Source organism: Anolis carolinensis, chromosome 2, assembly GCF_035594765.1.
Source record: "Anolis carolinensis isolate JA03-04 chromosome 2, rAnoCar3.1.pri, whole genome shotgun sequence".
NCBI classification, from domain to species: Eukaryota; Metazoa; Chordata; class Lepidosauria; order Squamata; family Dactyloidae; genus Anolis; species Anolis carolinensis.
Genome location: NC_085842.1, coordinates 323,431,656 through 323,445,791, shown reverse-complemented (window position 1 = coordinate 323,445,791; position 14,136 = coordinate 323,431,656). Strand labels below are relative to the sequence as shown.

General features: G+C 46.8%; 1 protein-coding gene across 1 annotated transcript in view; it reads right to left on the bottom strand.

Annotated features, from left to right (window-relative positions):
* The window catches only part of LOC134296812 (uncharacterized), a 96,086-nt gene extending 90,448 nt beyond the window's left edge, over positions 1-5,638 (bottom strand). The window contains exon 1 of the mRNA XM_062972647.1: positions 3,202-5,638. Within this exon, the coding sequence (XP_062828717.1) occupies positions 4,037-5,212 (1,176 nt within the window). The 5' untranslated portion in view covers positions 5,213-5,638 and the 3' untranslated portion in view covers positions 3,202-4,036. The remainder of the gene's footprint in view (positions 1-3,201) is intronic.
* Positions 5,639-14,136: the final 8,498 nt, after the last annotated feature.

Genomic DNA, 14,136 nt, shown 5'->3' with positions numbered 1-14,136 from the left:
CGCTGGTGGGAGGACAGCTGAGGAACTGGCGGGCTACGTGCGACAGATCCGGCCACATGTGTTCGCGTGAAGCCCAATAGGACAATGGATCACAAGAAATTATCTCAGGAGGCTCCTCAAAGTACCTGTTGACCGAGCATTCGGCCGAGTCTACCTTTTGAGCAGAAGCCAGCAAAGAGGAATCTTCAGAGCAGGCAAGAATGGCCACCGTCTCTGCAAAGAAAACGTTTCCTGTTCGCGGCTGGAGATCCGTATCCCTACGGCAACCCCCTACCGGCTCCACGGGACTTTCCGTCTCGCCACTAGCGCTAGTGCTTGGGGTGACAGGCAGTTCTGGAAGAGGGGCCGCTGTGGCCGTTTCCTCCACCCTGGCAGCAAAGACCTCCCTCACAAGGTCAACAAGTTGGGCCTTCCACATGGTAAAGTCTTTTGGGCAGACGTTGTACTTTAGCCGTGGATCACACAAGGCCGCCAGCATATGGACCTTGCTGGAAAGAAGTGGCTCTAGCCGTTTCCGTACAGCAAAGGACAACCTCCTCACCACCTCCTGGACCGGCGGTGTCAGCGGTCCAGCCAGGGAGTCCATTGTTCGACCGGCCCCAAGCCTTTCTAGGTGCCTCCTTAGCCTCAAGACCATGGGCACTGCCTGGCTCAGAAGAGCTTTTGATTCCGAAAGTGTCTCAGTGGCATGTTTGAATGGCTTTAGTACGTCTACTAGCTGGGAGATGGTGTCCCACTCTTGCTTAGTTGGAACAAGCTTGCTAACAGGCGCAACCAAAGTGAGGGAGATGCCGTGTACCGCCTTCTGCTGCTCGACCATGCGTTCCAGCATTTTTAAGGTTGAATTCCACCGAGTCGAGACGTCCTGGAGCAGCTTGTGCTGCGGGAGCCCTTCAAGGCTCTGCCTCTCTCTCAGCTGCCGGGCTGCCTTGATGCTCCGGTGGAAGTAGCCCGCGATCTTTCTACAGCGCTCGATCAGCAGGGAGATGTTTGTGTTGCTGCCCGACTGCTCTTCCTGGCTCTTTAAACCTTCCTTGACGGTATTGTGAAGCAAGTGGGCCATGCAGGACACATTCTGAAACCCGGCACTTTCAACCGCTTTGATCATATTTTTCCCTGCGTCCGTCACCATAAAGCCCCTCCTCATTTCTTCCGGCCTACACTGCATCCATTCCCCCATCATGTTTTCCAGATAGTTGCAGATGGTCTCTGCCTTGTGATCACGATCAACTACCTCCAATGCGAGGAGTGCCCAACGATGGGATGTATCCATAGTGCCTTCCTTCTCCCACCAATGTGCCGTGAGAGAGAGGTAGGAGTGGCCTCCTCCCAAGCTTGACCAAATATCAGAGGTAAAATGGATGTGTCCTCCCATGGCGGTACGCAACATCTGGATAATGCGTTCCTTACAGCCCTCGTACAAGCCGGGGATTACTTTTCTGGAAAAGGTGTGACGGGAGGGGATTTTGTAGCGGGGGCACAGTCGTTTCATAAGGCGTACAAAGCCTTCTTGTTCTACCAGGCGGAAGGGATGGTGATCTAGGGCAATCATCTCTCCCACAGTTTGGGTTATCTGCTGGGGTGTGAGCAATGTTTCCCCCGTTTTCTTTCTGGGTAATGGAATGGCCCAATCCTCCATGGTGGACTGTGTCCGCCTTCCACTATCTTCACCTGGTGAACTTTGCGTGCTAAGGCTGCCACTGGAAGGGCTTGCAGTTCCCCCTCCAAGCGAAATGGAGGGATGGTGTCGCTTCATGTGAGAGCTCAACCCCGAGGTCGCAAGATGTCTCGTGTCTCTGCCTCTGCTGATGTTTGCCCCACAGTGTCTACAAACTGCCAAAGTAGCACTCTGAGAGTGGACATGGAAATGGTCCCAAATAAATGACCTTGGCCTCCCCACAGCCACTGTGGCGACGCCCTCAGAGATGGGAGTCGTGGGCACCCTTTCAGCAGCATGAGAAAGTCTACGTTTTGATGGTAGTACCTCCTCTACCTCCTCCTCACTGTCAGTAGCTGGTGGAGGGGTGGGGTTATCTATATCCTCACTATCCACCACCTGTAGTTCCAGGACGGCAACACCTGTATGTTCCAATGATCGTCCAGTTGTCTCAGCTCCATGCGACAGCCGGCTCCGGGTGGATGCCTGTGAACTGTCTGCATTAGAACAGCCTGGTTCTTCATCAAGTCCACCCACTCCCATAGTTCGGCGTTCCAGACGTATGGGACCCACCTTAACTTTTTTGGCCCCCCACAGTGTCCTGGCCGTGGCTTGACCACTACCAGGACTTGCTCCCCCAGACCCGCGTACAGCTGAGCGCTTCATGACAAGGGGAGTGTTTTCAGGTAACAGAAGGGATGATGGTAAGGTGTTGTGTTACTGGTGGGAAATATTTGTTGAATCTTGATTGGCAACGTGTTATATTCTGGCCAATATACTGTTGCAAAAGCGTAGTCTATAACATTTAGTTAGTTTTATTTATTTACAAGGGGATACCTGTACTTTCCAGTTCTACAGGAAAGTATGGGATATGCAACTCTTTCCCAAAGTTGGCTTGGGAAAATCAGGAAGCGTCCCTGTCAGACACACACACACGCAGCCCCGGAGGTGTTTGAGACTGGGGAAGGCAAGGCACAAAGGCAAGCTTTTATTTCCCCCGAAGGAGTTGTATTTTGAACAGCAAAGTATGGGATATGCAACTCTTTCCCAAAGCGTCCCTGGCAGACACACACACAGGCAGCCCTGGAGGTGTTTGAGACTGGGGAAGGCAAGGCACAAAGGCAAGCTTTTATTTCCCCCGAAGGAGTTGTATTTTGAACAGCAAAGTATGGGATATGCAACTCTTTCCCAAAGCGTCCCTGGCAGACACACACACAGGCAGCCCTGGAGGTGTTTGAGACTGGGGAAGGCAAGGCACAAAGGCAAGCTTTTATTTCCCCCGAAGGAGTTGTATTTTGAACAGCAAAGTATGGGATATGCAACTCTTTCCCAAAGCGTCCCTGGCAGACACACACACAGGCAGCCCTGGAGGTGTTTGAGACTGGGGAAGGCAAGGCACAAAGGCAAGCTTTTATTTCCCCCGAAGGAGTTGTATTTTGAACAGCAAAGTATGGGATATGCAACTCTTTCCCAAAGCGTCCCTGGCAGACACACACACAGGCAGCCCTGGAGGTGTTTGAGACTGGGAAAGGCACAAAGGGAACCTTTTCTTTCCCCCAAAGGAGTTGTATTTTGAACAGGAAAAACACCCACAGGACAGCCCTTTGCAACAACAAAAGAAATAGAAAGACCTAAGACCCACACCACCAAACTCAGCCACAGACCACCCCACCTTTTCTCCTGTCCTGGTCTTCACACAGCCATGCTGTGACGCAGCAATGTTTCCTGCCTGCCTGCACCAAAATCTAATCTACCCTTCCACCCTCTCCAAAATTCCCAGTGCGACTGAGCCACGAGGCGTGTGCACGCTGTTTTCATTAAGCACGTCCTACCAGCCCCTCCCCCTGGTTAAACGTGCTCTCTGATTGGCTACAAGGTGCAAACAACACACTAGATTGCCCCAGTGGACTTAAAAAAGTTTGGATGATTTGACAAAGCATTTTTTAAAAACGAAAAAAAAGGCGCCATTACGGAAAACGGCCAATCGCGGTTCGAAACCGCGATATCCAGGCGTGTGGACAGCCAAGATTCAATATTGCTTCAAAAAATCCGAAAATAACGAATCAATAACGGTAAACGGGGAAAACGAATTATTTGAGCAAGCCTAGTAAACAGTCTGGCCAGGATGGGAGCCCACCAGGTGATGTTACATCTAAACAATTCGGGCGGTAGCATGTCCTCTCCTGGGGCTTTTCCTGTTTTTAATTTTTGTAGTAGGCCTTCAATTTCCTCTGGAGAAACTGGTGGCCAATCAGGGGGGTCAATAGGTTTAGACACATCCTTGGCAGTCTCTGGGTCAGTGAATATTTCTCCAAAATATGTTTCCCATGTAGGTGCTGCAATTTGAGAGTCTAAATGAGGTTGCAAGGGTCTTAACCCTCAATGCACCATATTCCAGAATTTGACCTCATCCTTTTGCCTAACTGCCAGATCCAGCATTATCCAATTTTGTCTGTTGAATTCAAATTTCTTCCTTTTTAGTAAGGTTTTATATTGTGAACGGATTTCACTCAGGCTTTTGTAGAATTGATCAGTCCCATTTTTGTTGGCTGCTCTGATGGCCAGGGATAGGATTTTTTTTTGGCTCCTGCATTCTGCATCGAACCAGCTTCCCTTGCTGGACTTGTTGACTTTAGTTGGTTCTGTGTGAATCAGGTATGGTTTAAGGGTGGTAATAATTTGCTGATAACCCTCTATTGGGTCAATCGTACACTTGACTATCTTATCTCTGCAAGTTTCCAGAACAGGTCCATTAAGTAGGTCTATAACCTTATTGCTCAAGGGCTCTGACCACTTGAGTCGTCTGGGTCCCATGGAAACCAGGTCCAGCGGATAATTATTTGACACTCTGTACTGATCTACGTCTGTTTTTATGACTAGTTTAATGGGGTGATGGTCACTTTCTGGACGTATGTCCACTATAAAAGTTTTGACTGCTGGCAACAACCCTGGTGAGATTATAAAATAATCTAGAACACTTCCCCCCCTTACTGAGTGATAAGTGTATAGTCCGGATGACTCCTCTAGATGGCTGCCATTCATGATTAATAAAAAATGTTTATAGGCTAGTAAGAAAAGTTCCAGCCCATTCTTATTAAATTTCACGTCTCTTGAGTTTCTATTAAGTGAGAATTGGTTCTCTAAATATAACCCAAAATGCTGAGCTAGTTCCTCGTTGGATTTACCCATCCTTGCATTAAAATCACCTCCTAAAACAATGTTCGTATTTTCCAAGCCAGTGGTCCTATCTCCCAAGGCTGTATCTAAAAACTGCCACACCTCTTTGGCAGAATACGCTGAATTTACTGGAGGCACATAGACATTAATACAAAATAAAACCTGGTTATCCTTGAGGTTTATCTCTACAGCTAAAATATTGTTGTTAGACTGATTAGTCACAATTTGACACTCGGCGTCTAGCTCAACTGAAACAAAAACTGCTAAGCCCCCACAGCAGCGCCCCCACTTATGTCGCCTTGCAGCCGGCACTGCAAAACTTCTAAAACCCTGCAAATTAAGATTTGAGGTTTCTTGTACCCAAGTTTCCTGTAACATTATAATAGAGAACTCCTGTAAATACTCTACAAACTCTTTATCCACTAGTTTTCCGGCCCATCCAGATATATTCCAGGACAGAATCTTTAGCTCCTTTGCTGTTTTTGTTTTTATATGGTTGTTCAGGCCAGAATCAATTGGGTGTGATTCAGCATGCCTAAGTTCTACTGGTTTATTGTGCTGTCTCTTAGTCAGATTTGATAACTCTCCTGTCCTCTGATAACTTAACTATCTGGATAACCCTATTTTTGAGTGGATGAATATAGTTTTCCTCTGCAGGAGCCTTTGCCTTATCCTCCTTATTTTCAGGCACTGCAAGTGGAAAGAATTGAGTGATTGAGGTCTGTTTCAAACCACAATTTCTATTTACTGGTGAAATTCTCATGTGCGGCCCTACCTTTTCAGCCCTCCTATATGGCCTTCATGCTTTTTTGGCAATTGACCCCTTATCCTCTATTTCAGTACCCATAGGAGCGTCCCAAGGGCATATAGTAAGGTCATTGTCATAAACCACACATGGATTAATAATTTGGGGTTTCACAACTTTCACTTCTGGGGTCAGTGGGAAGTGATTAATGGGTGGATCTGCTCTTCCCTCAGGGTCCAAAAATCTCATCTCCCGCCAGTCTGTCCTATCCTGCACTGTTCTTTGCCATTCCCTTGGGCTAGTATGTCCTTCTTTGTTTAAATATAACCTTTCGGAGTATATTTCCCCTAGGTGATCACCTAGCACATGTAATCTATCTAGGATAGCCCATTGCTCCTTTCTTGGCAAATTCGCATATGCCTCTACCAGTGACTGTTCCTCCAAGCAAAACTGGTTTCCCTGGCTGGGGGCACATTTTCCCTCAATTGTGGACCCGGCAGCTTGGACCTCAAGGGGGCTCAGCAATTGTCCACTTCTCCCCTTGACCACTGGTTGCTGTTCCTCCAATTTTCTTGTGCCATCTGGGGCTCCTTGAGTGAGGACCTTCTGGAAAAATCTTGTTATCGTGATGCCTTTTTTTGCGAATAAGTCTCTAGCTCTTATAATGAACTTAGCTATACTTAGGTCAATAAAGGAGACTATGGCATCAACATACAGTGCATCATTATACAAATAATCAATCTGGTCAATATCAGTGGTATACAACCCTCCTGGTAAAACCTTATTCGTGAGACTTATCACATGGGATTTACGATCATCCAGACTTGAGAGCTTTCCTGGATTAGGAACTTTAATAAACACCACCTTGTTTGGGATGAGGAGCAGGTTCCAATTATCTTTATAATGTTCTCTGTCATTAATCTTTTGTCTACGGTCTTGGTGGTTTGCCATTGGTGATTTAGATCCATCTGCTTGCTCTATTTTTTTTGAGTTCCTATCATCCTTTTCTCATGTCATATTGGTGACCTGAGTTTCCCAAAAGGTTTGTGTTGCCACATTAATATTTTGGGGGCCTTGATTGGCTACTGTGGTTCTAACCACTTTGCCATCATTGGTAGTATCGCGGCTCCGCTTTGAAAGACCTTTGTTTTTGTTTCCCCTCTTTTTTGATACCAAAGTTCTTGAGGGTGGGATTAATGTAAAAAGTTTCTTTAATCCACGTTTACAATTCCTGGCACGTCCTGTTTGTTTGCAGATAGTTTTTTGTTTCCACTTCCCTTTAATGTTCTTGGTTTTTTTCTGGCTCTTACAGTTGACTTGGAGGTGTTTGGTTTTATCTGCTTTTGTCTGTTTAGTTCTTTTATCTTTAGGGCAGGGAGAAGCTGTGTCTTGCCTGGTTGTAACAGCCAGCATTGCCTTAGTAGAGTCACAGTTGCACCGGCTTTCCAAAACCTCAGCTTTAAGTATTTTTGCAAGTGTGCTCAGGAGCCTCGTGCTTTCTTGTAGATACTTCTTAATTACCAGCAAATCATTAGAAAAGGCATTAAGCTTGGCTTCCAGGTGTGAGTAGCCCTCATTCAATTCTTCTCCTTGTTGTAAATCAAGATGGGGATATTGCTGTAAGAAATTCTTGGGTGTGAAGGGATTAAAGAGTCCCTTCTCTGAAAATGAGGTTGGGGGCTTTTCTGGCGTTGAGTTCCAGCCCCAGTGTTGTTTTACCATTACATCAGGACATTCACACTCGGCTTGCGCCAACTCCTCTGCCAGGCTTCTCCTGCTTCCAGAATCCACTATATGACTCTCATTCAGTAATAGCCTTTTGGTGTTAATCGGCCAGTCCTTCCGTTCATCAGCAGGCATATTAGCATTGCTCACCCTCGTGATCCCTGGATTCTCGTCCTCATCATCTACCAGCTGCCCCTGGTGAGTCTTTTCCAGGGGAAAGAATTGAGTCATCTTAGATTGTCTATGTTTCTTTCCCACTATAAGGGAGTGTAAAGGCAAGGCTTTCTCCTTATAATTCTTTCTTGTGTAAACCATACTAAAAAAGAAAAAAAAAGGTCAACTTATCAGACAATCCTGACACTCCTCCACAGCATGTTCTTTCCTCGTTCCTCCTAAGGCAGTCACTGTTCCCCTACGGAATCTCTGGTGTTGTTCATTGTAGTGGAAGATCTTCAGTTTGTTTTCAGTTGTCCTTTGCCTTGTTTTTGCTGTAAAGTTGCAAGTTCCTGGCAGTGAGAAATGAGCAGAGGGGAACGTAAACACATTCCCTGACTGATAAAAGACTGGGACAATAAACTACTTGGCTAATGAAAACAAGTAAATAAAGTTAAAAGCAGGAGCGCTCTGCCGATGCAGCCTGGCTCAGCTCACGCCAACCGTGTGTTTTATTGTATTCTTAAAATGTTTAAATTGTTCATTTTGATTTTTGTTACTGTATTGTTATTGTTTTGATATTCGTTGTAGTTGCTTTATTCTGTGCTTTATTCTTCTGGGAGATGATCTGCTCCTGGCTTTGTTTTTGCAAGGTGAATGGAGCATTTCCTTGTCTGCCAGACCCAATTTAAGACTCTAAGGCCTGAACTGCAGCTGATTTTGCTCGCCGGTCCTTTGCCCTTGCTTTTTCTTGACATGGAAAGAGGCAGTGCAGGAAGAGCAGAGCATGCTGGGATGCATAGATATACAAGGGTGCCTTCCTACCTGTCAACTTGGAGAGGATGATCCTCTTCCTATCTCCAGATGAGAAGTGCAAGTGTCTTATGTCCGTCTGGGTCTCCTGCTCGGATGGCAGCAGGCGCACACGGCAGATCATGCGAATGTTCCCCGGGGGGGAGAGAGGGGCTCAGGTGGGATACACACAGATGGGTGAACCTTACCAGTTGGGGGACTCACATGTCATCTTAATATGTGCAGATTTGATAAATGTGGATTTAATATGTCTGGGTATGAATGGATTTTATCATACGTGGATGGATGGGGACTGATTTGGCTGAAGACACGATTTTAAGATTGCGAAGTTGTAATTAAAAGTTGCTGACGAGACCTGTGACAATGACTAGATTTTTAACTTTTGGGGAAAAACAACGTGTTTACATTAATCAGAGAAAATTGCTCTTTTAAATTACGGAAATACTATATAAAGAATGTTGCATTTCCTTACATTAAAAAGGTGAGTCAACATCTGCCCAGAAACAAAAATGGAGCCAGGATGGAAGGCATCTGTCATTCATGTACAGGTTTTGGGAACAATCAGCAGAACTATTGCTATCCAAAAATTGTGACAGACAGCAAAGACTGTTCACAAGCCATGCTCTCTGGAGATGGCGTATGAGAGCGGTGTAGATCTGCAATGGAAAACAGAATTTTGAATACATGGCCTTTTCTTTTTTTGGAGGCATGTCCTTAGGGATTTGGGTGTTTTAGAAGGAAGCAGCCTGGCCCTCTGGTGTTCACGGAGAAAGAACGGACAAGTGGTGATGTATGCCGAAGGATGAATGCATGGACATGGGTGTGAATGTGGAGTGAGCCTAAAATTTAACACCCACCCCTTGTCTGTTTATTAGCCAATGTATCTAGGTAGGTTTGTGAATTCAATGTAGATACATAGAATCTGTATGTCCCATGTCATGCTTTGTATAAAAGTTCAGATATAACCTCTCACTGGAAATTGCAATAAAAAGAAACTTTGATTAAAAAGTATTGATGACAAAGGCACCCCCTCCCTTCTTTGACCTGAGCTCTTCTGCCCATCTGACCTTAAGCTCCAGTATGGTGTTGTGTAATTGCCGGTACTCCATCTCCGACTTGTGCTGCATTTGCTTGAACTTAGCCAGAAGGTCTTTCAATGTGTTCTACTCCTTCTGCTTGAGCTTAGCCAGAAGGTCTTTCAGGTCCTCCTCCTCCTCCTGCAAAAGTGCCAACTGAAAAGGAGAGGGAGGGAGGGAGGGAGATGGGTCACAGGGCTCATAAGGTTCCCTTGGTCTGGAATGGGAAGTAGATGGGTGCTTGAAGGCCACAGAGATACAGGTCTCAGCACCCTTGAGCCCCATTGGCCAACCAGTTGGATTTGCTGTAGTTTATCCCATGATTGCCGAATGTCAATGAGGAAGGGGATCATGGGATTTCTGAGCCTGCTGGGCCTGCCTGTCAGCCAGTGTGAGGGTTTAAGCCCTGAAACCTAAGTAGTCTTGGTCACCATAATAAACTTTATTTCCAGACCGCCCTCTCTCCCCAGAGGGACTCGGGAAGGTTAGCATACATATCAAACGGCAAAGATTCAATGCCACAACTACTTCCCTTAATATCAAAAAGTATAAAATAACGATAACATACTCATTATATTAAAAATTCACAATTAGAAAAAAACCCGCAATTAATTAAAACATGACAATCAGTAAAAACATTATTGCACAGAGTGCATCCCTGGACCATATTAAATGACCAAGCTGCTGAAAATGCTGGGCATTCGTAGTAGTTTTTCTTAAACCACAGCCGCTATAAGGTGATGGTTATGTTCACCCTCCTCTCCGTACACTAAGGTACATAAAGGAGAGGAGGGTGGGGGCCATTTTTATGTCTTGGGAGGGATTTCCAGAGGCGGTGGGGGGCTATCACGGAAGGCCCCCTCTTTCGTTCCCACCAGCCGCGCTTGTGACGGGTGTGGGACTGAGATCAGGGCCGCCTCCGCTGACGGGGGGGGGGGGGGGGAATTGAGCAGGGCCTCCTCCAAAGTGCCCCTGGTGAGACAGAGTGTAGGGCCTCGTCTGCTGACCGAAGTGACCGAGATGGTCTATACAGGGAGATGCGATTTGACAAATAGCCTGAGCCCTTTAGGGCTTTATAGGGAATGACCAGCTCTTTGTATTTAGCTCGGAAACGGACCAGCTGCTGCAAAATGAGAGTGGATCTCTCCCTGTGAATGCGACTCCACCCAATACAGGCTGACCCCACACGCTTATCCACCTTACGACTTACCTGCAGTTCTCTTGTCTAGTCTGGATTCTGTTTCTACTTATTAGCCCCTATCCAGTCCCTCACTGATGACAGGAATTGGTTCAGGATCAGAACGGCATCCTTGGCTTTGTGTGGAAAAAGAAGTCCTAGAGTTGGGTGTCCTCCACATAAATCTGACACCAAACTCCACAACTCAGGATGATCTCTCCCAAGCGGGTTCATGTGAATGATAAACAGCATGGGGAACAGAATCGAACTCTGAGGGACCCCACCGATGAGGGCGGGCAGGCAGGCGGGCGGTGCAGGATGGTGATTATCAAATATTCAGGGAAATAGCATGATTTCATGGCTGTATTGGAGAAACCAGTGGGAATTTCCAGCCGTCTGGTCAATGTCGGAGTTAGAAGCAACATCTCTTGCCAAGTTATAGTTACGCCTGCTAAGAGAACTCTAGTTTCATGTCTACGTTTTATGCTTTAAAGTTTGGGTGATTATTCCTTCTTTTTTTTGGACTGGATTTCATGCTGCCTTCTATATCCTGATTCTTTTGTCCTCCTGGTTTTTGATGCTACTCTTGTACCTTGAATTTTGTGGACTATTTCATACATTTAGACTTTGGCGTTTTTACTATTTTTCCTGAACTGCTTTTTATATAATCTTTAATAAACGGATTTGATGATTTAACTTGGAAAGGAGTGTGGTGGTTAAGTACAGAGATGCTTCCTGCCCCTTGAGAGCAACAGGAGGTTTCTCTTCTTTCTCCCTAAACCTCATCCCATTCCTGTTCTCTCACCACCCATCAGGGCTGCTCTCTCCCACTTCCCAGATGGAAAATTCAGACCCCTTCCTCCCTTTGGGTCTGCCCACCCACCCACTCATTCTCCCTACCCAGCTTTTCACCTCTTTGCCTGCTAATCAGGCTTTGAGCTCCACATTGGTCTCTTCCACTTCCTTAACCCTGGTCTCCAGCTCAGCGATCTTCTAGTCATTTTCTCTGGCCTCCTGACTGGGCTGCAGCTCTGGGAACAACACGCTGCATGGAGGGAGGTGAGCCATGTCACTTTCAGGGGTTTCCCAGAGCCCCCCCCCCCCCGCCCCATATATCCCCACTCACTCAACTGACCCCTCTGCTGAGCTCCTCACCTGGGCAGTCTCCCTGCCCAGTGCCGCCTGCAACTCAGCCTCCTTCCTGCTCAGTCCCGGTTCTGCCAGTAGGTGGCTGGTCTTCTCAGGGTCCCGGGGGCCCTCCCCCTCTCTGCACAAACCAAGACCGGTGGCAGTCGCAGCAGCGGAGGAAGCAGAAAAGGTGGCTGGGAAGGAGATGGGGAGGTGGTAATCTGCCCTGAGTCCCCTTTTTCATTCGAGGTGAGATTCAAAGGATGGGATATAAATGTTGCATATATATATCCCAATTAATATCTGGATCCCGTTTGAGCTTCCCCGTCGGGAAAAAGGACGTCTCATAGGCCCGTACAGGCACCTCAGAGGGGGTCAGAAGGTACTTCTCCACACCGCACGCCTCTTATGGTGAAAAGTTAGGGAAGACATCTTTCCACCATGTCTCCTGTATCAATTTAATGATATAATGATATATAATAATATTATACTATATACTAATATTAATCCATAAAGTACAGAGTTAGTCCATGAAGTTCAAAGCACAACGTCTTAGTCCACAGGATCCAAAACACAAGGTCCAGAGATATAAATAATCCACCAAGCAAGGTATTAATCCATAGGAGGCAAGGAACAGGGCCCAAGAATGCAAAGTAATCCCAGAGGCAAAGTGTAGTCCTTAGAAAGCACGAAACAAGGCCCTAAACTCCAAAACCGCTGGCAAGGGAAACATGCACACAGATAAAGCGATGGATTGCTCTGACAAAGGGCATGGTCTTGCACAGGCTTCTTTTAATAGCAACCCAGGAAGGCATTTCTTTTCCCACAGCTTGATTCTTTCGAAAGCTCTCTTTTGCGCGCCAAACGGTCACTTCTGCGGAGCTCAGAGCCCCACCAAGACAAACGGTCTTGCCTGGACAGCTCAGGGCCACTGTTATCTCGCACCTGGTCTTCAATTGCCCCGGCTCCTTCATTATTTCTCAGTTCTCCAGTTTCCTCCTCATTATTTTCCACAACTCTCGGATCCTCCTCAAAAACTCCCAAAGGAAGAATGTTAGCCTGACCGTTACCTGACTCTTCTGGGGCCAGCAGGTCATCCTGCTCAAAGTGAAACTGCATGTCTCTAACAGGAGGTTCAGGCTACTGCAAAATCCCCAAACCAGAATCCTCTTCTGTTCCATCTTGGAAACCAAAGTCCCCTTCAGTGTCATCATCTTGAACGTGGCCAGCCTGTGGCTGGGATACAACAGCACCCTAGCGATGATGCACCACGGCCACACTTGGCACACAGAGCCTCCATAACCAATACAACATATTGGACCAGTTTGGGGGAAAAGGAGTTAATAGTTCACCTCCATCCACAGAAACAGTGACACCCCCCCCAAACCAACACTGCACCAGGACCACACTTTGCACAGAAAAGTATCATGACCTACCAAACATATTGAGCAGCTGTTTGTTGGGAGGGCCTTGATTTTGGGAGTTTTAGTTCACCCGTATCCAAAGACCACTGAACCCAGCCAATGACGGATCTGGACCAAACTTGCCACACAGACTGAACACATTGCCTGCTGAGAATACTGATAAATATTTTGGGGCAATTGCCCTGGGACTCTGGCAGTTGTAGTACTTCACCCCCATCCACAGAGTACTACAGCACACCTGGTACACAGGCCCAAAATAGCCAACTTAAAATACTGGAAGGGTTTCGGGAGGATTGAGCCACGATTCTGGGAATTCTAGTTCACCCATGCCAAATAGAATACATAACATTGAAAGACAATATCATTCTCAAATGACCCGGGCACCACCGGGTCCCCAAGCTAGTCCATAATAAAAGAGAAAACCCGTATGTGTGTATGTGGCATGGGCGTCTGCTCACACAGCCAGCCTCCAGCTTTCACAAGCAGGCTATAGTTCCCCAGTCTGAGAATCCAGCAAGTCACCCCTTTGCACTGACATTGCGGTTACAGCGAGCTTCATGAACGTGTGTAGCCCAACCCCTGCCAATGTCCTTCCCAAACACTTTGGCCCACCACCCAAGGAATGCTTTCGTTTGGGGACCATTTCATCCTAGATTTTGCTTATTCTTCCACCACAGGCAGGCATCCCAGGGTTCTCCATTGCAGAGGAATTTGCATGGCCCCGCCCACTCCCCTTCCCTTTCCAATCTGTCAGCATAACAAACAGCAGAACTGAGCTGCAACTAACCTTACTGGAGGAGTTTAGGAATTGACTCCCCATGGTGGAAGTTGCATCAAGTCGGAGCACTGTCACTCCTGGGGAATTTAGAGGAGTTGTTGTAACCATACACTAGGCTTGATCGATCCAAGAAAAATTTGATTCTAAACTCGTTTCAAAACTAGAGGGGGGCAGCGTTTCATTTCTGAAGGCATTTCTGAATTTTGCCCCCAAAATTTTTCGAAATTAACGAAAATTCGTTATCTTCAAAATTAATTCGTTAATGGCGGACGCGCATGCGCAG